We start from the raw sequence: 27,589 nt of genomic DNA, 5'->3' as shown, positions 1-27,589 counted from the left end.
GTTTACCTTATGACATGGATTTGCAAGCAATGGCTCTTAAGATTCTGTTGGACTACATTTCTCCGCAACGGGCTGATCATACTGAAGGTGGTAGTTCAACAAAAGCCAGAGACTCACTGCTTGCCTTTGAGTATCTGGGAACAAAGTTAAATATTAACTTTCTGTCTGCCTGCAGCCACCACTAGAGGGAGCTGAAGAGCTTACCGCATACACTTCCATTTTTTGTACTTATATGCATGTATTTGGTGCCAAAAAACATTTTTGTAATTGGGTTTCATTAAAATTTTTGCATTTTTATCCTTTTAAAGGGACTATTTTTCTATGCACATTGAACTTTGATGTAGTCTGTAGTCAAAAATTAGATGAGAGGAGCACAGAAAAAGACAGATAAGTGTCACATTACAAATTCTTCCATTGCAGATCATTTTTGTCATTGGGTTTCATTACAAAATTTGCTTTTGCAGGGATCTTATTTCAAAGCATATTGCACTTTGATGTGGTCTGTGATCATAAATCTGTTGAGAGGATGTCACAGGTGTCTCAGGGGTGACAGACAGTCATGTAGTTTCTGGCAATAGAAGGTCACAGCATTTGGCTGCGCAAAACACTCTCTGACTTTCTATTGTTCTTGCTACTAGTATTTATTGTACTAGTTAGCTTTCCTGCTGGGTTTTCATGTCTTCCCCTTTAGGATCCAGCGGAGCTCTCCTTCCATAAAGCTGCTGATCATCAGTATTACCCTTGTGCTTAAATACCCCTTCCTTCCTTGGACTGGTGCTGGTCATATTTTCAGGTCATTCTAGCTCCAGTTGCAAGCAGGTGGCTTGTACTCATCTGTGGCATGTCATGACCTGAGTCATCTGTGGATAAGTAGTTCATGCATTTTCCCCTGTGTGTCCCCCTTGTGTCTTCTCTAGTGTTTAATGGAGTTGATGAAGAGCTCATCCCATCCGTTCTCTATTTAGGGCCCAGCAGTAGGGATACCTAGGGTCAGTTATCCAGCTTGGCGCATAGGTGCGGAACTTATCTAGGGTGGTGAGGAACCGCCGAAACCAGCACTAGGTATACCGACGGTCAGGTATCCTGCTCGGTGCATAGGTGTGGAACCTATCTAGGGTGGAGAGGGACCCCAGGGACCAGTGGTAGGTTTAGTCAGGGGTCACCATCTCCCCCCTTCCCTAGACACAGGTCTTCCCATCCCTTTCGACGTTCACTTGATACTTCCCCATACCTAATGTGACAGTGGAGCTCGGAAAAAGGCAGTTATGAGTTAGAAACTCTCCCATTGGACTGTCAGAATGAGCTCACTGATGGATTCTCATTTAGCTCATTCTGCAACCAGCAATGCAACACAGAGGGCTATAGAAATCAAACGGTGCAAAATTTATACGGGAACCCAATTACAAAAGTGAATTTTAGCCAAAAATACATAAGGTTAGGTTAGAAAAAAAATGTGTCCCCAAGAGATAACCCCTTTAGCTCCCTCTAGTGGTGGATTCAGATGGTCAGCATTTACCTTGCACATTGTAAATTATTCACAGCTGCTGCCCATATACGCAGATAGATGAGTACTGGACTATGGTTTGGTTTTTATATAAAAATTGCAACAGTGAAATTTACAATATTGTTAGCTCAAGAATGAAAAGCAATATCTGTGTTAGGTCCATAAAGGGAGAAGAAAATACATAACAAGTCATAGAAGAATGCATTAAAACGTCTACTCTCAAATTTCCATGTCTCTGGGCTTTCTCCCGATGCCACGGTAGTATATCAAACCCAAAACCAGGAAGACGTCTTATTTTGGGCAGAACAACTGAAGGGTTAATTCAAAGGTCTGAAAGTAAGCTTCTATGGACGACTTAAAGGTTCAATGTACATTGCCCATGGATTTCAGTCTTGGTCGAACGTTTTGGGTACCCTTGAAATTGTTCCATACAGCAGAAGACACAGGGGTGTCACAATTGACAGACAACCCTGTGGTGTCTGGCTGTAGAAGGTCGCTGCATTTGGCCGCACAAACTACTCCTTGATTTTCCATCCTCTCCTCTGTGGTGTGAATGGTGTTTTATGTGTCTTCTCTGTCATGTTTTACTCTTTCCCCTTTAGGACCCTGCAAAGATCTTTTCCTTTCAGCTGCTAATTATTATCCCTCACCCTCTGTGTCTTTATATACTGTATCTTCATTTCCCCTTGGTATGTTGCTGGTGATAGAGTTAAGTTTCTATATGGTGCTGATTGCAAGCAGTCGTCTTGTAAGACTCCTCCATCCTAACTATTCCATTCCTTTCCTAGCTTCAACATATCTCTGACCATTTCTTCTTGAGCTTTCCTTCCTAGGTTCCACCATGTGTCACACCATTCCTTTCCTAGCTTCAACATATTCTTGACCAATTCTTTTTGAGCTTACCTTCCCAGGCTCCACCATGTGTCACACCACTCCTTTCCTTGCTTCTACATATTTCTGACCATTTCTTTTTGAGCTTTCTATCCGAAACTTCATCATGTGTCCCATCGCTCCTTTCCTAGCTTCTACATATTTCTGACCATTTCTTCTTGAGCTTTCTATTCGAAACTTCACCATGTGTCACATCACTCCTTCCTAGCTTCTACATATTTCTGACCATTTCTTCTTGAGCTTTCCTTCTGAAGCTCCACCATGTGTCACACCACTCCTTTCCTAGCTTCTGCATATTTCTGACCATTTCTTCTTGAGCTTTCTATCCGAAACTTCATCATGTGTCCCATCGCTCCTTTCCTAGTTTCTACATATTTCTGACCATTTCTTCTTGAGCTTTCTATCCGAAACTTCACCATGTGTCACACCACTCCTTTCCTAGTTTCTACATATTTCTGACCATTTCTTCTTGAGCTTTCTATCCGAAACTTCACCATGTGTCACACAACTCCTTTCCTAGTTTCTACATATTTCTGACCATTTCTTCTTGAGCTTTCTATCCGAAACTTCACCATGTGTCACACAACTCCTTTCCTAGTTTCTACATATTTCTGACCATTTCTTCTTGAGCTTTCTATCCGAAGCTCCACCATGTGTCACACCACTTCTTTCCTAGTTTCTACATATTTCTGACCATTTCTTCTTGAGCTTTCCTTCTGAAGCTCCACCATGTGTCACACCACTCCTTCCTAGCTTCTACATATTCCTGACCATTTCTTCTTGAGCTTTCTATCCGAAACTTCACCATGTGTCACACCACTCCTTTCCTAGTTTCTACATATTTCTGACCATTTCTTCTTGAGCTTTCCTTCTGAAGCTCCACCATGTGTCACACCACTCCTTCCTAGTTTCTACATATTTCTGACCATTTCTTCTTGAGCTTTCCTTCTGAAGCTCCACCATGTGTCACACCACTCCTTTCCTAGCTTCTACATATTTCTGACCATTTCTTCTTGAGCGTTTTGTCACAGAGCCCCACCACATGTCACACCATTCTTTCCCAGCTCTACCATGTTCCAAACGACTTGTTCTCTAGCTGTGCCAGACCACCCTTTTTCCTAATTCTTCCATGTGCCATGGCATTCCTTCTGAAGTTCTACCATATGCCAGACCACTCTTTCCTTAGTGTCTACATATTATTTACCACTTCTCCTCAAGTTCTCCTTCCCACTATGAGGTGGACCATTCCTTTCCCAGCTCTCCAGGTGCCAGAAGACCAAACTCTTCCATAGCTTACCTACACTCCTTCACAAGTTCCTCTATGTGCAGGACCACTCCTTTCCCAGTTCTCAGTGTAAAAGAAGACCAACCCCTTCCATGAATTGCCTACACTACACAGAAATCAAGATATCTTTGTATTATCAACCCAAACATTGGCTTTAAAATGATTTGACCATCGGACTCCTTAGACCCCCATTGTTGAACGGAAGATCTCAGAACATCACGTGAGGAACCTTAGAACATTTGGTCGCTCAGTTTAGCTCCGGCTTACAAATTGGCCGATGGTTCCTCTTATATGTAGACTCTAAGGAGTCAGATTTAGTCTCATGGCATCCGTGAATAGATTATTACCTGCTTTTCCTATCTGCACCGCTAGCTTGGTGAGTTTCCCCTGTAACACGGACTTCTCCTTTTTAGGAATACTGGCTTTTTTCTTTTCACGTTCCTCCATTTCTCCACCTTCGGCACTTTTCAGAGGCTGCATCTCCATGGCAACGGCGCCATCCTGCTTTTTAGCTAAAAAAAAAGCAAAGAAAAAAAAAAGAACAGAAAAATACAGGGTTATTGGATGTCTTGGGTCTTGAGGGCTATTGTACGAGAAGGTGTTGTGACCTGCATCACGTTTTGTGCTGTTCAGACTGACCATTGTATTTCCCCCTCAATCAGTTTTCTGAAAATTGCTAAATATTCTTTTACTTCCTAAATATGTGAATTCAGTTGCTTACAGTTATTAAAAAGATTAAAAAAGATAAAACTCCATCAAGTTTGGATGAGTTGTCCTCATTTGGCCCAATGTTACTGCTGACTTGTGAAAACACATCTCGTACAATGCTCACTGTCAGGATTCTCCAATGCTAGCAGATGTACATACTTCTTTGCACATTCCAACTAGATGTATGCGGCCTCGTACCATTCACTTGCATGGACAGCACACGTCTAGTGGGAATGTGGCCGGGCAACTGAATATTGCATACTTATGGTCACATGACCATCCGCTCCCAGCATCGGCACCAGAGAATCCTGACAGTGTGCATTCTGCAAGATTGACTATTCACATAGAGTGACTGCAGACTTTTGTGTCAAACCTGGACAACCTCCATATCCTATTATCCTACAGGATATGATCCTGGTCTTAAGTATTGGCACCCTTAAAATTATTCCAGAAATGGAAGTATTTCTCGTAGAAAAATATTGCAATCACACATTTTGTTATGCACATATTTATTTCTTTTGTGTGTATTGGAACAACATAAAAAAACAGAGAGAAAAAGGCATATTGGACAGCATTTCACACAAAACCCGAAAAATGTGTTTTAGACAAAATTGTTGGTACCTTTCCAAAAATTGTGGGTAAACAACTTTGTTTCAAGCATGAGATGCTCATTCAAAGTCGATGGAGGCAAGTAACAGGTGTGGGCAATATGGAAATCACACCTGCTATCAGATAAAAAGTGGAGAAGTTGACTCAATCTTTGCATTGTGTGTCTGTGTGTGCAACACTAACCTTGGAGAACAGAAAGAGGAGAGGAGAACTGTCTGAGGACTTGAGAACCAAAATTGTTGAAAAATATCAACAATTTTAAAGTTACAAGTCTATTTCCAGAGCTTGATGTTCCTTTGTCTATGATGTAAAGCATAACCAAGGAGAATACAACCCATGGCGCTGTAGCTAATCTCCCTGGACGGCAGAGAAAATTTGATGAAAGGTTGCAACACAGGAGTGTCCGGGTGGTGGATAAGACACCACAATCAAGTTACAAAGAAATTCAAGCTGTCCTGCAGTTCAGGGGCAGCAGTGTCAGCACGAACTATCCATCCCCATCTGAATTAAATGAAACAGTATGGAGGAGCTCCAGGAGGACCCCACTGCTGACACAGAGACGTAAAAAAGCCAGAGTGCAGCTTGCCAAAATGTATGTGAGTAACCAAAATCCTTTTATGAGAACATCTTGTGAACAGATGAGACCAAGATGGAGCTTTTTGGTAAAGCACATCATTCTACTGTTTACTGAAAACAGAATGAGGCCTACAAAGAAAAGAGCACAGGACCTACAATCACACATGGTGGAGGTCAGAGATGTTTTGGGGCTGTTATGCTGCCTCTGGCACTGGGGGCCTTGACTGTGTACAAAACATCATGAAATCTGAAGATTACCAAAGGATTTTGGGTGGCAATGTAGAGCCCAGTGTCAGAAAGCTGGGTGTACGTCCTAGGTTATTGATCTTCCAGCAGGACAATGACCCCAAACATAAAAGAAGCCCCCAGAAATGGATGGAAACAAAGCACTGGAGAGTCCTGAAGTGGTAGCAATGAGTCCGGATCTAAATCCAATTGACACCTGGGGAGAGATCCTAAAATTGCTGTTGGGAGAAGAGAAGACGCCTTCAAATATGAGAGGCCTGGAGCAGATTATAAAGAAGAGTCCGAAATTCCAGGTGAGAGGAGTAAGAAGCTTGTGGATGGTTATAGGAAGCGATTGATTGCAGATATTTATTCCAAAGGGTATAGGGCGTGCAACCAAAATGTTAAGTTGAGGGGGACAACAATTTTGTCCGACCCATTCTGGAAGTTTTGTGTGAAATTCGTCCAGTTTGATTTTTTTCTATATTTTTTGTTTTGTCCCAATTCACACAAAGGAAATAAACATGAGTATAGCAAAACGTGTAATTGCAATAATTTCCTGGGTGAAATACTTAATTTTCATGAACAATTTCAAGGGTGCCAACACTTTCTATGACTGTAAATCCAAATCTGAATCAGACTGAATCCCTGTGTCACCATTTCCAGTTATTTCAAAGTGTAACCGTTGCTTTAATTTTTATTTCACAAATCAATAGCACACGTGAAAATAAGAAATGTGCGTCTCTTCCATCCTGGACTGATTTTTTTTAATTTTTAATTCATGGGTGAAATCAGCAAATTCTGTACTAAGTAAATACAAACTTTCACATCCCTGAGATAGGAGATGGCAGTTGGAGCTCATAAGATTCTATGGAGAGAGGAGGAGCTAGAGGCGGAACCAGATAGTACTGCAAGTTCTATTGAAATGACAGTTACAGTTTAAATCTACAAAAGAAAAATGTTAGTGTGACTGTTCTATCTGGTGAACCTGCAGTAGAATGTCTGTTTCTGCATGTAGCTCCTCCCCCTTAGGAGAACTTGCAGCAGAATGTCTGTGTCTACCAATAGCTTCTTCCGCTTAGGAAAACTTGCAGCAGAATGTCTATGCCTACCTATAGCTTCTCCCCCTTAGAAAAACTTGCAGTAGAATGTCTGTTTCTACCAACAGCTTCTCCCTCGTAGGAGAACTTGCAGCAGAATGTGTCTACTTATAGCTTTTCCCCCTTAGGAGAACTTGCAGCAGAACGTCTGTGTCTACCTATAGCTTATCCCCCTTAGGAGAACTTGCAGCAGGATGTCTGTGTCTACCTTTACAGTAGCTTCTCCCCATTAGGAGAACTTGCAGCAGAATATCTGTGTCTACCAACAGCTTCTCCCTCGTATGAGAACTTGCAGCAGAATGTGTCTGCTTATAGTTTTTCCCCCTTAGGAGAACTGGCAGCAGAATGTCTGTGTCTACCAATAGCTTCTCCCTTTTAGGAGAACTTGCAGCAGAATGTCTGTGTCTACCTATAGCTTATCCACCTTAGGAGAACTTGTAGCCTAATGTCTGTGTCTACCTTTACAGTAGCTTCTCCCCATTAGGAGAACTTGCAGCCAAATGGCTGTGTCTACCGGTAGCTCCTTCCTCTTAGGAGAACTTGAAGCCAAATGTCTGTGTCTACCAAGAGCTTCTCCCCCTTGGGAAAACTTGCAGCAGAATATCTGTATCTACCAACAACTTCTCCCTCATAGGAGAACTTGCAGCAGAATGTGTCTGCTTATAGCTTTTTCCCCTTAGGAGAACTTGCAGCAGAATGTCTGTGTCTACCAATAGCTTCTCTCCCTAGGACAACTTTCAGCAGAATTTCTGTGTCTACTAATAGCTTCTCCCTTGTAAGAGAACTTGCAGCAGAATGTCTGTGTCTACCTATAGCTTATCCCCCTTAGGAGAACTTGCAGCATAATGTCTGTGTCTACCTTTACAGTAGCTTATCCCCATTAGGAGAACTTGCAGGATGTCTGTGTCTATCTTTACAGTAGCTTCTGCCCATTAGGAGAACTTGCAGCAGAATATCTGTGTCTACCAACAGCTTCTCCCTCGTAGGAGAACTTGCAGCAGAATGTGTCTGCTTATAGTTTTTCCCCCTTAGGAGAACTTGCAGCAGAAGGTCTGTGTCTACCAATAGCTTCTCCCTTTTAGGAGAACTTGCAGCAGAATGTCTGTGTCTACCTATAGCTTACCCCCCTTAGGAGAACTTGTAGCATAATGTCTGTGTCTACATTTACAGTAGCTTCTCCCCATTAGGAGAACTTGCAGCCTAATGGCTGTGTCTACCGGTAGCTCCTTCCTCTTAGTAGAACTTGAAGCCAAATGTCTGTGTCTTCCAATAGCTTCTCCCCCTTAGGAGAACTTGCAGCAGAATATCTGTGTCTACCAACAGCTTCTCCCTCATATGAGAACTTGCAGCAGAATGTGTCTGCTTATAGCTTTTTCCCCTTAGGAGAACTTGCAGCAGAATGTCTGTGTCTACTAATAGCTTCTCCCTTGTAGGAGAACTTGCAGCAGAATGTCTGTGCCTACCTATAGCTTCTCCTTAGGAGAACTTGCAGCAGATTGTCTGTGTCTACTAATAGCTTCTTCCTCATAGGAGAACATGCAGCAGAATGTCTGTGTCTGCCTATAGTTTTTCCCATTAGGAGATCTTGCAGCAGAATGTATATATCTACCTATATCTTCTACCCCTTAGGAGAACTTGCAGCAGAATGTCTGTGTCTACCAATAGCTTCTCTTCCTTAGGAGAATTTGCAGAAGGACGTATGGGTCAGACTCTATCACCTCCCCCTCCATAGAATCTAATAAGCACCAATTGTCATCTATCCCGGTGGGAACGCCGGCACTTCCACCTTCCCAAACGCTTAGCGGTGTCTGCTCTGTCCCAGTCCCTGTTGCTGTCTCCCGGGGACCTGCGCAGACCACACAGGCTTTGTGGAATATCCCATAGGGTGCACCCTCAGACATGCCCCTTTTCTTAAAAGGCCAGTACACCCTGTCCCAGAAGTACCTCTCAGCATGGCTGAGAGGCAGCAGATAGTTAAGGCACCCTCCCCTTATGGTGAGGTGCCTGGGCAATGGGTTCTATACGTTGCTAGTTCTCAGGTCCCTTTTGCTGCTGTTGCTGTTACTGCGCTGTGTGCTGTTGCTGATTCCTGTCTGTGTTTCAGTGCGTATCAAGTCTGTTGCTGCTGCAACTACCCACACCGGCCACTCCTATGATATTCGTTGCCTCTGCTGCAAGTATTCTCTCTGGCCATTGCTACGATATCTGCTGCCGCCACAACTATACCCACTGGCCACTCTTTAGGAGATCCACTGCTGCTGCTTCTACAACCAGAGATGGTTTGTGTCCATGGGATCAGCTGCTAAGGCTCTGTTGATCTCCTGGGGCTGCCCTGTGTAGACTACCTACCAGCCTGTGTGTCTATCGCCACCTCCAGTGGCTTTAGTGAGGTCGTGGTAGCCATTCTAGTTTGGTCCTTCAGGCTAGTGATAGGTTCTTACGGTCCAGTGAATCTACTAACCCTTTGCTCACCCCACGAGCATTACTCTAGGTTTGAACAGTCATTTTGTCCTGCCTGGCTCCCTTTAATGAAATTATATCTCATTTCTATTTCTTCGTCCAAGCCTCCATCTCAATCCATTTATTGCGTTATGCTATCTTCTACTGTTTGTTGTTTTGTTCCAGCTGCCAAAAATTAATAAGACCAAATAAATCTTACCCCCCATTCAAGTCTTTAATCAATTAGACAGATAAGAGCACTAGGTCACCAGGTAATGTCTCTGTAACACCTGGAAGGCCCACTGATGTCAAATGAAATGGTGTAATTCCTTATTTCCCCTGCGGGAGTGCTGCAGAGAAACACTACACTTAGTGAAGCACTTTCAGTAATCAAGAAGGGCTTCAAATTTTGTGAAAATCACTAGTATTGATCTCAGCACCGTCCTGAATAACTGAGGCGAGTTATCAGCTAAGTAAGGAACATTCTGTCAATGATTCATATCGGAACGTGGAGTCTGCACCGGAGGAATGTGCGTCAGGGACTGTGTGTCCAAACTCAATCTTTTTAACACTGCGTTAATATTTTTAAGCTGTAATTGTAAGTGTTCCACCGGGAAGTGCGAATATTTTCAATTCCTCATATCCATTTTTAAGCTTGCCAGTGTGCCCTACCGAGATGGCATTGTTGTCATACAATTATGCTGCTGGATGGAGGCCGCTATTCGACCATCAGGCCTCCACCAAAACAACGCACCTGAGGCGTATAAATGCAGACCCACAATAGGAGCCCTGTCAAGCCTTCTCGCTGCAACAGAACACACCCTGTTGTGTCTCATTCCTCCGTTATGAAGTGGGCAGGGGAGAATGAGTAGCCTGATTGGCTGAGGGCCTCCATGCTGTGATCAAACCATTGTGCCGAAATAAACATTTAGGAAGGAGAAGAAATAAAAAAGTGTCGCCGTACGTCCGTTCTTCCGCTGAGAAAGACTAATCAATAGTCGCTTACCATAAAATAGTACAACAATGTCCAAGAGAAATATGTAAACATTAATTGACTCCTAACTGGTGGAAAGTAAAGGGGTCCTCCAACCTAAAGTTGGACGAACCTACAAATTTCGTCAGGACTTGATGACCACCTGATGTGTATAAGAACCAACTGTTAAGGGTGCTTTACACGCTGCGACATCGCTAGCGATTGCTAGCGATGTCGCAAGCGATAACACCCGCCCCCGTCGGTTATGCGTCACGGGCAAATCGCTGCCCGTGGCACACAACATCGCTTACACCCGTCACACGGACTTACCTTCCCTGCGACGTTGCTGTGGCCGGCGAACCGCCTCCTTTCTAAGGGGGCAGTTCGTGCGGCGTCACAGCGGCGTCACTAATTGGCCGCCCAATAGAAGCGGAGGGGCGGAGATGAGCGGGTGGAATAATCCGCCCACCTCCTTCCTTCCTCATTGCCGGCGGCCGCAGGTACGATGTTGTTCCTCGTTCCTGCGGTGTCACACATAGCGATGTGTGCTGCCGCAAGAACGATGAATAACCTGCGTCCTGCAACAGCAACGATATTCGGGAAAAGAACGACGCGTCAACGATAAACGATTAGTTGAGTAATTTTGATCGTTAACGGTCGTTCCTGCGTTTCACACGCAACGATGTCACTAACAAAGCCGAATGTGCGTCACGAATTCCGTGACCCCAACGACATCTTGTTAGTGATGTTGTTGCGTGTAAAGCGGCCTTGCCGCTGGAGATGGTGCTGCGATGAGCTGAAGTGGACCCACTGGACTACAGTGAGACCCCGGGTCTACTCTTTCATGGGGTAAAGTCCAGGACTGTGGAAGCTGACCCCTCCAGGGCAGGGGAGGACAAAGGAGCAGACAGGACAGAGCCTCAGGTGCAGACAGGGACCACCAGGGTAGCTGAGGCAGACTGTCACGCTAAATAAAGGGCTGGTAAGAAGGAGTACAGCGTATTCCCCACTAGGTGGCAGCAGAGTAGTGAAGGAGAGTCAAAGTAACACTGTAACAGAAAGGTGGCTAAAGTACAGCAGAGCAACTTCAGCAGGCAGTTCACAGGCGAACCACCAGGGGGCAATAGAGTAGTCAAGCAGTCAAGGTCAATCAAGTCACTGCAGAGGGAGGATGAAGATCAGGTCAGAAAACAGAACCGAGGTCGGATGCCGGGAGATCAGGTATGCAGAGGGGAAAACAAAGGGCACAGGGAACAGAATACAAGACTGGAGGGTGAGGAGACACAAACACAGGAAGGAGGATTTACCAGGATGGGAAGTCAGGGACTGGGACAGACGCACAAACAGGGGAGAGGGGAGGGTACAGGTCACGGCACAGTAACTAGGAGTAAGATCAAACAGGATATCTGACCAGAGCCAGTCACAGGCTGCAGGGCAAAACAATAACCAGCCCTGGAATGCAGGTGCAGCACCCAGATATAGTGTCTCCTGAAACCAGAAAGAGGCTGATGGGAGTTAACCCCTGATATGACTAGGCCGGGTCTGGGAAACTCTGGAGAGGGAATACCTGTCCTGGATCATGACACAGACAGCACAGACAGGACGGACAGACAGAGTCACTAGCAAGGCAGCTAGGATGGGCAGGCAGAGTCTCTAGCACCAACAGGGCAAGACAGACAGGCAGAGTGACTAGCAAACCAGTTGGCACAGCCAGGACGGACATAGTCTGTAGTACCCACAAGGCAGGATGGATTGGTAGCAGGAACAGGACTGGAACCAGGTGCCAACAGGTCAGGACGGGCTGGGACCAGGTACATGCAGGGACAGGACTGAAACAAGGTGCAACAGGCAGAATGGGTTGGAAGCAGGTACAGGCAGGGACAGGACTGAAATCAGGTGCCAACAAGGCAGGATAGGCTGGGACCAGGTACCGGCAGGAATAGGACTTGCACCAAGTGCTACAGGCAGGACAGGCTGGGACCAGGTATAGGAAGGGAGAGGACTGGAACTAGGTGCCAACAGGGCAGGACGGCCTGGGGCCAGGCACCGGCAGGAATAGGACTGGAACCAGGTGCCAAAGGCAGGACGGGCTGGGACCACGTACAGGCAGGACAGGCTGAAACCAGGTATAGGCAGGAACAGGACAGGCCGGTACAAGCAGGATAGGACGGGACTGACAGGGTCACCTGACAACTAATTAGACAGAATCAACTGACTAACAGGACAGATAGTGTTGATCAGGCACCTCTCCTAGTGAGAGTGTGCCAGATATACCCAGTGCCTCTGAGCGATAGGCTGAGAGGCACTTCCTAGGAGTGGCCCGCTGGCCCTTTACGAAGAGGGCAGTGTTGCTTGCGCACGCCCTAGGAGCACTCCCGTAGGCCCTGTGCCGCGTGCACAGGTCTTGGGAGGCGGGAGGAGAAGGAACCCACGTGAAGGAGAGCAGGGACGACGGGCAGCGTGAAAGGAACAGGCCGTGGCGGTGAGTGACAGCGGTGAGTGACAGAGAGCAAGGAGTGCAGGGATGCAGCATTACACCACCCAATTCCCCGGAGGAGAGAAGAGTTGGGCCGTTGGAATTTCAACTCCCAATTTTTCTGTTGTCAGTCAAGTTAATAGGGGAGTCGGGAGAGAAAGCCGTCTGCCAAAGAACATTCAATCAAACGCAATCTCATTTATAATGCCAACTTAAAGGGATTGTTCAGTGAATTTGTCACTTATCCATCATAAAGGTGATAACTTACTGATTGGTGGTGAATCCAAACCCTGGGACCTGCACCAATCAGCAGAATGGAGGATTCCCGACCCTCGCTCCATTCATTCATTGTGGGGCTACCGGAAAAAGTTGAGCGCCGGTCTTGACAGCCCCATAGAGAATGAATAGTGTAGAGGTCAAGCATGTACATTGCTGCTCCAGTCTGCTGATCGGTCTTGATCCCAGCAGTCAGACTCCGACCAATCAATGAGCTATGACCTATCCTGTGAACACATGATTACCAGACAACCATATTAAGCACTGGTCCTGTAGTGGGGATCAATTGGATTAGTTACTTTTACTCTTTGGAGATGATACATGTATACATCCTTACACTCGCCTTCTTAACACAAGCTGGGCCCACCCCATGGCATTGGTAGTGTCCCGTCTACAGGTCTTGTATTGGAGGGAATTTACTTTCTTTTGATGCTGAAAGGGTTAACAACTTTTTCCCTCCTGCTTGAGACTATGCTTAGCCTTAATCACAGCTGCAACGTTTTGTCAACATGCCCTTCCGCTATATATACCCACTCCTGGCTTTACTCCATGCCGGTGATAGATTCTTTATCCTAACCATGTTGAAGGAGCTTTTCTCTGCATAGCTATGATGTTGTTTCAGTTGCAGCTGTGAAGTTTCCTGCTGAAGTTTCCCCACCCATTTGCCTTGTAGTAGTTGGGACTAGTGTCTCGCTGACCTACTCACTAGCCAAGGTAAGTTCAGGGTCAGTGGCGCACGGGGAAAGGACCCGTATAGGGACTTTAGGGAGCTCAGGGATCACTCACAAGTGATTGTGAGGTGATGACCCCTCTCCCTATTGGCAGGGCCTTCCTTAACGTCTACCCAAGTTTGCCCTATGTGTTCCTCTTGGGGTCCATGAAATTGGTGATCAATGACCACAAATTAACATAACAGTTGGGAGAATACTGATCCCCATGGCAAATACAGTAGTAGGGGGAGCTTCTGCTGCAGTCAGTTGCCTTACAAAATTGATTGGTCTTGACTAATCTCTAGGGATACATACACATTTTTTTTTCAATAGGAGACAAGATAAGATCAAAGGAGAGAAATGTATTACAGATAAAACTGCGGTAATTTTCTTTTATCCCCTTGTGTATTTTGGACACATAGAGTTCCTTTAATTGTATTGATAGGGTGTACAGTGGCAACCAATCAGCAGCAATCTGCTTATTGCTAAATCCCAGTGAAGATGATCAACTGTTGGATCAATGCATTTTCTCTGACTAGTGGAAGATGTGAGGTCCTGGCTGCGGACTAAAGACTATTAGACCAATGAACGTAGAGCACAGTCCATGGCTCTAAGGGATGTGAACTTTTACTGTCATGGAGCTGTCACGCTGTACTATGGAAGCCACTGAAGCAAACAGGCAGTGTTGCTTCAGGGAGTAGTTAGCAGACCAACCACTAGTGGACGATAGGGTAGTAAACAAGCTTGCACTAATGTAACGCTGCCCGAAGGGAACCACTGCAGCTCACCTAAATGAACAGTAAGATGGAAAGCCCACTAGAGGGCAGTAGAGTAGTCAGCAAGCCGGGTCTGCAACAGGAGGTCTCGTCAATGGTACAGGAGAAGGCAAAGCGTGGTCAGGTAATAGCCAAAAAGTCAGGAACTGGGAAGTCACAAAAACAGGCCCGGGAAGGACAGGGACGAGGACAGGAATGGGAACACAGGTCAGAGGTCGGACAAAAGGCAAAGGACGGACGAACAGAGGAGGACTAGAGACCGGAGGGCAACAGAGGTAGAGACCAGGACAAAACGAGAGCCACAGGTCAGGTCAGGTCAGGTCCGGCGGGAGACAGAGGTCAGACCGGGTCAGGGGGAAGATGGAGGTCGGATCACGTTAGGGAGGAAACGGAGGTCAGGACGGGATAGGACAGAACACATGTCACTAACGGGAACGTAACGCAGCTGAGCCAATAATATCACTGGCGAAGCAAAGGAGGTGCAGCGCCAGGATATAGCGGCCAGTAGCTCAGAGTGAGGAAATTATTCCATTACTCTCAGTAGGGCCTCAGTTAAGACATTGCTCTAGTAGACCCAGCAGAGCCGTCACCACAGAGGGTATCCTATGCAGTCCCAGCTAAGGGGCTCGGCCACAAGAAAATACTTACACCAATGCCCTGTTAGCATTGGAGAAGGAGGGTAGCGTGGTCCTGGGGTCAGACTTGAACCCAGGGGACGGTTTGGGATACTTAGGACACTGACGAGATGATGGAGTGTTTTTTTTTTTCCGGCTGGCGCTGGATACATGTCCTACAGTTATGTTATCCTTCATATGGAGGAGCATAGACTGAGACATGAGAACATATTGGCGGGAGATACAAAAGATATGGGCCAACTAAAAGTTGGGAGGCAGTGGGTATCGCCTGGTATAGGGGCAGTGAAACTACTGGTCCTGGTTTGGGATCTCATGGACTGGGGGTATCTTGCTTTGGCCATCTACCCGGAGTTACCATAAGACCTTGGACGTAAGAATAAAAATAATTGCATCGTTACCTTGCTAGGTGATTAATACAACCCACAACCTCAGATCTTCACAGAATGTTATATAAACACTGTATATAGATGAAGGGAGTGTGACACTCACAGAATACAGGCACAACTACAGTGTCCCATGTGCTTGATCATATAATGGTGGTCTATGATATATATAGCATTTTGTACAGTATATAATACTTGAAAATGAACTCTCAGAGCAATTTAGTCTGGTGGACTCAAAGCACCACAATCCAAAAGCCTTAGATGATTATTCATCACAACAACGTTTGGTATATGGTTCCATATTCTCTCTGCTTTTACAGTAAAGAATCCGTTCTGTGCTGATGGTGAGACCTTCTTTCATATAGACGAGGACTAAGACTATCCTCTTATCCCAAGACATATGAACTGAGCTTTTAACCAACCCAAGTATTCTGAAAGGGAAAAAGTATATGAATATTGCTGAATCACAATGCTGAACCCACACAGGGACCAGGATTTCACCAAGGCACTGAAGACATGCCAATGCTTGGAGAGTCCCAAAACGTCTTGGATATAGACAAAATACAGTGGCGCTCCAATGGATGAATCAGTTCACCTGAGTGCAAGAGAAATACCTTCTTGGGACTAGTTGTGCTCAGGTGCTTCATCTCCGGACCAGATTCAATGTAGAACAAAGATTTTAGGAACCGCTATGGGTTACAACACTACCCCAATAGCCAACCATGTATGGGTTATCTGAATTAATTTAATTTAAATGATAAAGAAGAACAAGAATAAAACACTTGCAACCCTATATAATGTGAATGAATCTCGTGTGTTTTAATATGCCTGAGGAAGAAGACTTTGGGTCCTTAAAACGCATTGCATTGAATATAGAATAGAGATCTCATTAACAGCGCTTGGAAATTGCTTCAATTTTCTTCTTGTTCTACATTGAAAACTTCTTGGATATTTCATAACTTCTAGAGCAGATAAAGGGAATATGGGAATATGTTGTCAGGTATTTGCGGCTTATCTGAGAGCAGCATAATGTAGACTCAGCGATGTGTTACTTACTGGGCTGCTTTTTATAGTTTTGATACAATCAGTTTATCAGCAGGATATAATCATTGGAGGACTAGTAAACCTGTTGCCATGTAGGCTTCCCTATTCACGAGGTCACTATAACCACGCCCCCACCACTGATTGGCAGCTTTCTGCCTATGCACAGCATAAAACTGTGATTTTATCAAACTTTCAGCAAGTGATACATGGCTGGAATCAGGGTTTCTGCCTCTACATTGTGCTGCTCTCAAATGAGGTAGCAGAAGCTTGGTGACCAATTCCCTTTAACGCCATCAGGTTGCAGTTTGCCATTGCTCCTGATGGTATTATCAGTGACACCTGAAACAGGACACTGATGCCACATAAATGGCCAAGGCATCACCGGGTGGAGCTGCAGTACCATTTCAGAATATTTATTTGTTATCGAAGATGTTACATTTTTCAAAAGTTAATACCCATATCTGACCACAATGAAAAAGCACTAATCTGTAGGCTGAGATCTTGTCATGGTCACACTTGGCATGGTTGGCACATTACCTTTATTTTGAATATTCTCCACTGCCCCATCCTGCTGTTTTCCTACAACAAAAGAGGGGTGACAAACACAACACTTGAAAACAAACAAGACAGTACACTGTAACCACACAAGTAGACAAGTGTTACATGGCAGGAAGGTTCATGCTGGACAGCCAAAGCAATGCTCTACATGGAACTGAGAAAGACAAATGGAATGGAGACAGATTCTCACAAGGTGATAAATCCCTTAGAATTAACAGGAAATTATATGCTTTCTGATTGAGATATTAATTACATAATTTATTTTTTAAAATCTGGAGTCTAGTAATACAGAATAATGTGAATTATTGCAAAAATCTAGTACTGTACAAAACTGCAGTGATTTGGACCTGGAATATTTGTAGTAAACCCATTCAGGTACTGGGTTAATAAAAAAAAATAAGCTCTGTCTGCCCTGCCTCTCATTTTACTTCCTATGTGTGAATGACAATCCTTTTTGACTACTTGACTTTTAGTACTTTTAGTGTAAAAATGTTAGGATTTTAGGTACCGCTATGGGTTACAATGCTACCCCAATAGCCAACCATGCATGGGTTATCTGAATTAATTTCACTTATATGATAATGAAGAATCTAACTAGTCACAAATGAGAGGTACTGGGTTAATAAAAAAAAGCTCTGTGTAGCTCCTGCATCTCATTTTACTTCCCATGTGTTAATGATGATCGTTTTTGACTACTTGACTTTTAGTACTTTTAGTGCAAAATTTTTAGGATTTTAGGAACTGCTATGGGTTATTTTAGGCTGGACTTTTACAATAATTTAGCACTATCTTCTTGGAGTATCAGGAGGACCTGGAGTATTTGTAGAAAACCCATTCAGGTACTGGGTTAATAAAAAACAAAAAAGCTCTGAGTAACTCCTGCCTCTCATTTTACTTCCCATGTGTAAATGACGATCCTTTTTGACTACTTGACTTTTAGTTCTTTTAGTGTAAAACTTTTAGGATTTTAGGTACCGCTAAGGGTTACAATAGTACCCCAATAGGCAATCATGCATGGGTTATCTGAAGTAATTTAATTTAAATGATAATGAAAAACATAACTAGACATAAATGAGAAATTTCATTCTTTCTACACAATAAACCATCTCAGAATAACACAATATTACAGCAAATTTTCACACCAAAATGTATTGTTTCAACATAACACAAAAACACAATGCACAAATGACACCTTGTGGCTATTTTCTTAGATTGCCCCTTCCCTCTTATCCATTTTCATCTACTCTATATATATATATATATATATATATATATATATATATATATATTAGTGGTCTTGAACAGTTAACTGCATATATAAAGAAGACTATAATAATATAGAGACCGCCATCTATCCCTCAAGCCCCTAATTACATGCATTTAAGTAAAATAATATGTCCCCAAACGTAGACAAGCCCTTTAAAGTTAGCTAAATCTGCCAACTTAAGCAGGAACAGGAACAGTTGATCAGTTGGGTTTATATATGGAGAGCTGGAGGAATATGGAGGATATAAAGAGGGATGGAGGAACATCTGCTTTTAGTGCTAGATGACAGGAGACAATGGAACAAGTCACTCTGCCCTATCCAGGGTATTTACTGTAGGCACAAATTAAACTCTAGGTAAGGGAAAGCCTAAATACTGCTATGGATTCATGAATTGTTCCACATGCAAACTTATTGAAAAAAGTTAAAGCAATATATCAATAAAGTTTTTTCTTTTTTTTGTTGCTTTTTACCTCTAAAAAAAACAGGAGCACAAGAAGATATCAGGTTCTTTACACTATCCAGGTCCATTATTATGTTATTATTGGTATTATTCCGTGTAATGAACCAGATGACTTTAATGTGATGTGTGCCTGATGAACCCTCAAGGACAAGTAAATTATTAGGATATATCCTTATAAGCTATAATGATTCTGGAGAACTTATAAAATACTACAACAGATTGTACCCTTAGGTACATTGGTGGTCAACCGGTAGACCCAACAAGTCCTGTGCCCATAGGTACATTGGTGTTCAACCGGCAGACCCAACAAGTCCTGTACCCCTAGGTGCATTGGTGGCCAACAGGTAGACCCAACAAGTCCTGTACCCCTAGGTGCATTGTGGTCAACCAGTAGACCCAACAAGTCCTGTACTCATAGGTACATTGGTGGTCAACTGGTAGACCCAACAAGTCCTGTACTCATAGGTACATTGGTGGTCAACTGGTAGACCCAACAAGTCCTGTACCCATACGCACATTGGTGGTCAACTGGCAGACACAACAAGTCCTGTGGCAAAGAGTGAATAGAAAAAAGGTGGGCTCAGCACTGATATAAAAATATATAAAAAAAACTTTTTATTGGAATCCGGTTAAAACATAGTCTGGGAACACGTTGTACACAATAAAGAGCAGGAAAAACTTTACGCATTTCGGACAGGCTAATAATTTAAAACCAAAAAGTGTCCTTAGCTTATGACTAAGGACACTTTGTGGTTTTAAATTATTAGCCTGTCCGAAAAGCGTAAAGTTTTTCCTGCTCTTCATTGTGTACAATGTGTTCCCAGACTATGTTTTAACTGGATTCCAATAAAAAGTTTTTTTATATATTTTTATATCAGTGCTGAGCCCACTTTTTTCTATTCACTCTTTGCCACACATACCGGTATGGACTGACCGGCAGGACTCGTGCACTCTGGAGGAAAGCATGGACTTTGATGGCAGGTGAGCTGGATTTTCTCCTCTTTGCTGTTAAACAACAAGTCCTGTACCTTTACGCACATTGGTGGTCATCCAGCAGACCCAACAAGTCCTGTACCCATATGTATATTGGTGGTCAACCTGTAGACCCAACAAGTCCACTTCCAACAATGGAGAGCAGAGATCGCAGTCTCATCCAAGCTCTACTGGCCCAAAGGCCTTTCTGTCACATAAGAAGACAGTCTCAAAAGATTCAAGTTATACATCTAACCCCCAATTTATAGCTAGATAAATTATTTTTTCCCCCAGTCCAGTGGTCTACAACCTGTGGCTCAACATCTCAACGTCAAGAGCATCACAGCTGTAGGACACTTCACGACAGCTGGGGGCGAAAAGTTGGAGACTACTGCACAAAGGAACATAACATGGTCTTTTCCAATCCTTAATTCCATCCCGTGATGTTTCCCTACCTACATACTTAATTTCATTTTGTAGTTTTTGCTCATCAGCTCAATGTCCAATGAAGCATTCAGCTAAAGGTCAGCCATGAAGATGCCATGTGCAGGTAGACCTTCTCTACCGCAAAAATTCCAGCTCACCGCTGAAGCATGGAGATGCCTACATCTTGTTTTCGACGTGAATTTATGATAACTAGGATGGTAACTCAGGGTGCGAAATTTACCTTTCTTGTCTTTCTTTTCTTCCTCTTCTCCACCAGCTCCAAGCAAGGTGAAAATGATCCCGGTCTGTGAGTTTACACCAACAGCTGTCACCACCATCCTGCCAGACCCCTCCATGACATGGGTACCTGCCAACACATGACTAACCATGAGTATTGAAACAAGACAGCAGGGACAGATCCTCATCCCTATCCTGCCTGGTTGAAGTGAGGTCTTGACGTTATGAATTACGGCACAGATCACATTACAAGCTTTGCCAAAGTGCCTGCAGTCCAATTATTCCTAATGTGCCAGGGCTGTTATAATGGAGGAAGAAAGAGGTGAACAGGAGCCAGTCGTTTGGGGTTCCTGCTGTGTCCACCTGCTGTCTGGTCCTATCTGTTGCCATTATCTACAAAATTAAGGCTCTGGCTTGTGCAATATTGAATAAGGGAAAGTAACCGCAAAGATAAAAATTGTTATTTTGCTTTTAGCAATCAGCACGATTCGGCCCAAATCATAATACCTCCATTTACTCGGTGCAGTAAATCACAAGCCATCTTCTACAAAAATGGTAATTTTGAGCCCGGTCAAGGATGGAGATTGCGAAATGTTTAGCAAAATTAACTCCTGCGTCTTACAAATGTGTGAAATGCTATTTTTGCCTCTAGAGAACCCAAGATATGGGCACTGTCATGCAATGTTCGGCTCTTCACGCACCTGGTGGCACAGCGTTGTCAGATTCTGTTCACACCACAGAGTCTGACAATCAACCTGAGGCTTCTGAATTGTTCAGCCAGAGCTGGGCATCGGCCGATTCAGGTTCACTGGTCTTCAGTTCAGCAGGAGTTAATTCTTGCAGACTGTTGAGCAGGAACTAAGAGCTCAGGTTGCTAATTGCCACGTGCTGCTGCCTCCTTCCTATTTAATTCATGGCCTTCTTCCAGTATGCGCCGATGATAGCTTCAGCGATTCCCGGTCTTGGTGGCGATCCTGTTTATGGTGATCTGTGTTGTGAATGTGCTCCTGTTGTGTGTTACTTTGTTCCCTGTTTCATTGTTCCCCTGTACACATTTTGTCTCTCCTGTGAGATTCAGTTTTCTTTCTCCCTCGTCTGTGTCGTTTTCTGTGGTTTTGCTATTGGTTTTTCTAGCCCACCCCGAGGATGGGGAAGAGGTGGCATAAGATCAGGGCTTGGACAGGATTCAGGGCCACGCTGGGGGCTTGGACTTGGCTACAATCAACCCCACCTCTGAGATAAGGGACAGCACAGGGGCTCGAGTCTGAGGGCCAGTCTAGGGCCCCTGTCCTGTCATTACATACCCCATGACAGGCACATCATTTTAGTTGGTAGTTCTTAATTTCTTCTGTAATGGTATTACCAAGGCGTTGACTGCTAAAAGCATATCACTGGAGGTCCGAGTGGTAGGACATTCATTGATCAGCTTGTCATTGGAGGTGGTAGGATACTCACTGATCAGCTTGTCATTGGAGGTGGTAGGACACTCATTGATCAGCTTGTCATCGGAGGTGGTAAGACAATCATTGATCAGCTTGTCATCGGAGGTGGTAGGACACTCATTGATCAGCTTGTCATTGGAGGTGGTAGGACACTCATTGATCAGCTTGTCATTGGAGGTGGTAGGACACTCATTGATCAGCTTGTCATTGGAGGTGGTAGGACACTCATTGATCAGCTTGTCATTGGAGGTGGTAGGACACTCATTGATCAGCTTGTCATTGGAGGTGGTAGGACACTCATTGATCAGCTTGTCATCAGAGGTGGTAGGACACTCATTGATCAGCTTGTCATTGGAGGTGGTAGAACACTCATTGATCAGCTTGTCATCGGAGGTGGTAGGACACTCATTGATCAGCTTGTCATTGGAGGTGGTAGGACACTCATTGATCAGCTTGTCATTGGAGGTGGTAGGACACTCATTGATCAGCTTGTCATCCGAGGTGGTAGGACACTGATTGATCAGTTTCTCATCGGAGGTTCTCTACAAAAATGAGATTGTCCAAAATGGACAACCCATGGTGGAGCTGGTTCAGTAAAGACGGTGGTTGGTGCAACTGTTTCAGTAAAGGGTGTTGCCCTAGAAAAATGAGCCCCAACGGCAGCTAATTTCTATATGGGACCCCTAAAAGTAATTTTCAGTGTATTAGATAAGGTCTTACGTCCTCACCAGAAAGCAGCATTGGGTCTTTCTCTACAGACTTGCGCACATGGTCTGATTCTCCTGTCAACGAACTTTCATCAATTTTAAGATCGTTTCCCTGGATCAGAACTCCATCTGCGGGCAGCAGGTCGCCTGAAACATCAAAAAAATAATATTAAAAAATGAATGAAGTTCATGTTCTCCTGTTCTCGAGCAATGATCTAGATACAAGTGTGAGTCATCAACCGTATGAGGGCACAAAAGAGGGCGAAACGCTTCTATGGAATTATCACTATTACATTGGAAAACTTTATCATCTTTGAGTGACTTTACCACCGAGAGCTCAAGAGGCAGAAGAGAGAAATTGGAAAACAAGGAATAAAAACATATCGTCCTCGTAGGACATAATCACCATATTTGATTTGGGCGATGTCTCCCACAATGAGCTCAGCCACGGGAATCTGAATGACTTGTGCGTTTCTGATGACAGAGAATCTTTGCTCTTGCTCTATGCGACTCTGCAGTCCCCGAAACTGTTTCTCCTTACTCCAGTCATTGAAGGCCGTCACCCACACCACACATATCACAGATAACAATATGGCAGCTCCCTCTATCCACCCGGCTTCTGACTCTCCTTCATCATGGCCCCCACTTTGCACATTTCCACAATCTGTGGGAGAGAGAAAGAGAACATATGTTTAATCATATTTTAAGTGAGCATTCTCAATATGTTCCAAACATGTAAACTCCATCCAGCTTTGTCCCTGGGGTGATTTGTACCTCGGCCTCTTGGTGCGTTGAAAACAGTGGTTGTCCAGGTGTAAAAAAAACAAGACTATGTTCCTCCAAAGATGGCGCCACATCCATCCACAGGTTGTGTGTGCTATTGCAGCTTATACCCATTCACTTCAATAGAGCTGGGCTGCAATACCAACAGAACCCATAGACAAGTGTTGGGTTGTTTTTGGAAAACAGCAGCCATAGTGTTATGAACATATAACATGTAATGCTCGCGGCCAGTGTAGGGGCAGCGAGCGGGATTAGTGGACCCACTGGTGACCTTAACTTAACTAAGCGCTCACCCTGAGGCGGACGTCAGGTACCACTCCCAGGGCAGTGCCCGGGACTGTGGCAGCTGACCCCCAGGTCAGGTGATGGACTCAGTTATAGCAAGGTGACTGAGGCAGGCTAGACAGGAGGGTATGGACAGGAATGGTGGGAACGGCAGGGGCAGACAGGTATGGGTAGGCAGGAACTGGAGACAGATACAGGGTTAACGGGACAGGAGCTCAGGACCTGACAATTAGCTAAGTAGCAGACTGGAGACACAAAGACTAAGTAGAGGCATTGTGCAGGCACCTCTCCTAATGGAAGGATGCCTTAGATACACAGTGCCTCTCGGTCATAGCCTGAGAGGCATTTCCTGGAAATAGCACGCCGGCCCTTTAAGGGGAGATCTGTGTGTGTGTGTGTGTGTGTGTGTGTGTGCGCATCTTAGGTGCACTCCTGGGAACCCTGTGCGGCATGTACAGGGACAGTGAGGGGAAGGAGGCAGCAGCACATTTGGATGGCCGGGGGAGTGCGGGGAAGGACGCAACCCAGCCGGGGCGTTGAGTAAGTCGGCGCTGGTTCTACATAATGCTTACCTAAGCTGGAATAAGTAAAGGGGAATGCGCTGCCACACCCAACTAGTCCCCATAAAGAATAAAGACCCTAGCCACTCAACTAACAGCACAGTTTAGGACCAGGATTCCTAAATGGCAATTGAAGGGTTTCTCGTGCCTCCTGAGGGACCAGAGGGAAGACCACCAAACACGGCCTACAAAGGGAGATGAAGGAGTGCAGTACCAAATAGAAATCACAAATATTAAGATATGGGGATCCCAGGAACAGGTCCATATAAAACTATAGCCAGTAAAGAAGGCTGGTGCAAGGTCATCAAATAGCCCCACCCAAATTGTGATAGGACAGAGACAAAGTAGGAAAGTGAAAAACACCTGACTAGCAGCAAAGCAAGGGAAGAAAAGCAAAAGTAAGAGAACCATCAGCAGTTGGACAGAGACCGACCAAGCTGTGGCTAAGCAGAGAAGGAGATTGACCATGCAGCAAAAGGTCACCGGATCGAGTCCTGAAAGTGAGTCATGACACTTTTTTTTTTTTATCCTGGACAACAATTTGAATGACTGTCACTGCAACATAAAAAATGGAGCAGGAGTGTAGGGTCATGTTTAGTGCTCTGTAATGATGTCACAGATGCTGGGAAGCATGGAAGTTGCTTTGTGACGTTCATGGGGTGAGAAAATTGAACCTTTATAAATAGAGTTAGTTGAGACAAAACAAACTTTTGGGTTTATGCCTGTTGTTTGCACTCCATTCTCAGTGCCCTGTGACTGAGTAGAAGCATGCTGTGCCCAAAACAGAAAAGAGGGCTAAGACCGATCAGAGAACAGGGCCAAGACCGATCAGAGAACAGAGCCAAGATCGATCAGAGAACAGGGCCAAGACCAATAAAAGAACAGGGCCAAGACCGATCAGAGAACAGAGCCAAGATCGATCAGAGAACATGGCCAAGACCAATAAAAGAACAGGGCCAAGACCGATCAGAGAACAGGGCCAAGACCGATCAGAAAACAGGATCAAGACCGATCAGAGAACAGAGCCAAGACCGATCAGAGAACAGAGCCAAGACCGATCAGAGAACAGAGCCAAGATCGATCAGAGAACAGGGCCAAGACCGATAAAAGAACAGGGCCAAGACCGATCAGAAAACAGGATCAAGACCGATCAGAGAACAGAGCCAAGACCGATCAGAGAACTGAGCCAAAACCGATCAGAGAACAGAGCCAGGACTGATCAAAGAAACAGGACCAAGACCGATCAGAGAACAGAGCCAGGACCGATCAGAGAACAGGGCCAAGACCGATCAAAGAACAGAGCCAGGACTGATCAAAGAACAGGACAAAGACCGATCAGAGAACAGAGCCAAGAACGAACAGAGAACAGAGCCAGGACTGATCAAAGAACAGGACCAAGACCGATTAGAGAACAGAGCCAAGACCGATCAGAGAATAAAGCCAGGACCGATCAGAGAACAGGACTAAAGCGGGCTTTACACGCTACGATATCGTTAATGATTTATTGTCAGGGTTACGTTGTTTGTGACGCACATCCGGCACCATTAACGATATCGTAGTGTGTGACACTTATGTGTGGCCTAAAACGATCGCAAAAGAGGCCAAAATTGTTTGCCGCGGAGAGGTCGTCCTAAAACAAAAAATCGTTCTCTTCTAATTAGCGATGTTGTTCCTCGTTCCTGCAGCAGCACACATCGCTATGTGTGACACCGCAGGAGCGACGAACATCTCCTTACCTGCCTCCACCGGCAATACGGAAGGAAGGAGGTGGGCGGGATGTTCGTCCCGCTAATCTCCGCCCCTCCGCTTCTATTGGACGGCTGCCGTGTGACGTCGCTGTGACGCCGCACAACCCGCCCCTTTAGAAAGGAGACAGATCGCCGGCCAGAGCGATGTGGCAGGGAAGGTAAGTCCGTGTGATGGGTGTAAGCGAGGTTGTGCGCGACGGCCAGCGATTTGCCCGTGTAGCACAACCGACGGGGGCGGGTACGATCGCTTGCGATCTCGCTAGCGAGATCGCAGCGTGTCAAGCCCGCTTAAGACCGATCAGAGAACAAGGCCAAGACCGATCAGAGAACAGGGCCAAGACCAATCAGAGAACAGGGCCAAGACCGATCAGAGAACAGGGCCAAGACCAATCAGAGAACAGGGCCAAGACCGATCAGAGAACAGGGCCAAGACCGATAAGTGAACAGGGCCAAGACCAATCAGAGAACAGGACCAAGACCGATCAGAGAACAGAGCCTAGACTGAGCAGAGATCAGGGCCAAGACCGGTCAGAGAACAGGTCCAAGGATGATTAAAGAACAGGGCTATGACTGATCATAGAAAAGGGACAAGACTGATCAGAGATCAGGGCCAAGACTGATCAGAGATCAGGGCCAAGATCAATCAGAGAACAGGACCAAGATCAATCAGAGAACAGGACCAAGATGGACCAGCCCCAGAGCAACCCTGGTGCTTTTGGGCTGGGCTAATTGGAGACAAAAAAGTGAACGTCGTTGTGTGTAGCCTAGCCTAGGAATGCCAAAAATGGCCTACAATTGTCCCTATGACTGAGTAAAGACTCAGTGTAGAGCAGCAGTAGCAGATCGTTCATCACTAACCCAAGACGGGTGAAAGAGGAATGAGGGATAATTGCCGAATGGCATTGGTTTCCATGCAAGGGAATGATGACTTTTGGGTGACCTGCAATCGTTATTATTGGCTTGACCAATCAGGATTTTTAAACAAGTTGTTTAAGAGGGATTCAAGCAGATTGTGCCCCTGTGCATGGCTCTGTACCCATACCATTGAAACACCATTATTGTATGGCAAGAAAATTACGGAGAAACTATTGGATTAAATTGCATCCCTCTATTTAGGAACTCTGCTTCATTGGCGTGTAACTGCCAAGCGCAATGCCTCTATTGAGTATCAGCACCAAGTTTGTTGCCTCTCTGACAGTAATAAGAGTTTGTTGCCTCTCGCATTCCCAACCTCTGTGTCTTCCAAATTCTCCAGCGGGGGCCCAACCAATACCCGTAACCCACATTACCTGCTCAAGCTGAAGACCGTTTGCTTTATTCCCTTAAGACAAAGCCTCATTGGGTAGAGATGTTCTTTGATTCAAACCTTCAGCAAGGTATATATCTGAAGAACCTACTAAATCGTTACGAATCGGCGCCGCCATAGCCACAAGCAGCCTGCTGCGCTTCCAGTTGTGCCCAGGCGCTGGCTGCTGTTTTTGGCTGTGCCTCGGGTCGTCCAGCTGGCTGCTTCCTCCACGTCTAAGTGTTGAGA

At 45.1% G+C, this 27,589-nt stretch overlaps 1 protein-coding gene across 5 annotated transcripts in view; it reads right to left on the bottom strand.

Annotated features, from left to right (window-relative positions):
* The window catches only part of ATP2B3 (ATPase plasma membrane Ca2+ transporting 3), a 375,958-nt gene that overhangs the window by 82,074 nt on the left and 266,295 nt on the right, over positions 1-27,589 (bottom strand). For 3 of the 5 annotated variants that reach the window (XM_075324261.1, XM_075324259.1, XM_075324257.1), the window contains exons 5-9: positions 23,086-23,343; positions 22,701-22,826; positions 20,535-20,660; positions 17,148-17,189; positions 4,028-4,192 (exon numbers count right to left, since the gene is read on the bottom strand). In XM_075324261.1, the coding sequence (XP_075180376.1) occupies positions 4,028-4,192; positions 17,148-17,189; positions 20,535-20,660; positions 22,701-22,826; positions 23,086-23,343 (717 nt within the window). The remainder of the gene's footprint in view (positions 1-4,027; positions 4,193-17,147; positions 17,190-20,534; positions 20,661-22,700; positions 22,827-23,085; positions 23,344-27,589) is intronic. The other 2 variants (XM_075324258.1, XM_075324260.1) reach the window with 1 other exon arrangement.

The sequence above is a fragment of the Anomaloglossus baeobatrachus genome, chromosome 9 (assembly GCF_048569485.1).
Source record: "Anomaloglossus baeobatrachus isolate aAnoBae1 chromosome 9, aAnoBae1.hap1, whole genome shotgun sequence".
In the NCBI taxonomy this organism is placed as follows: domain Eukaryota; kingdom Metazoa; phylum Chordata; class Amphibia; order Anura; family Aromobatidae; genus Anomaloglossus; species Anomaloglossus baeobatrachus.
Note: the sequence above shows the minus strand (reverse complement) of the source record. Positions and strands in the feature narration are given on the sequence as shown.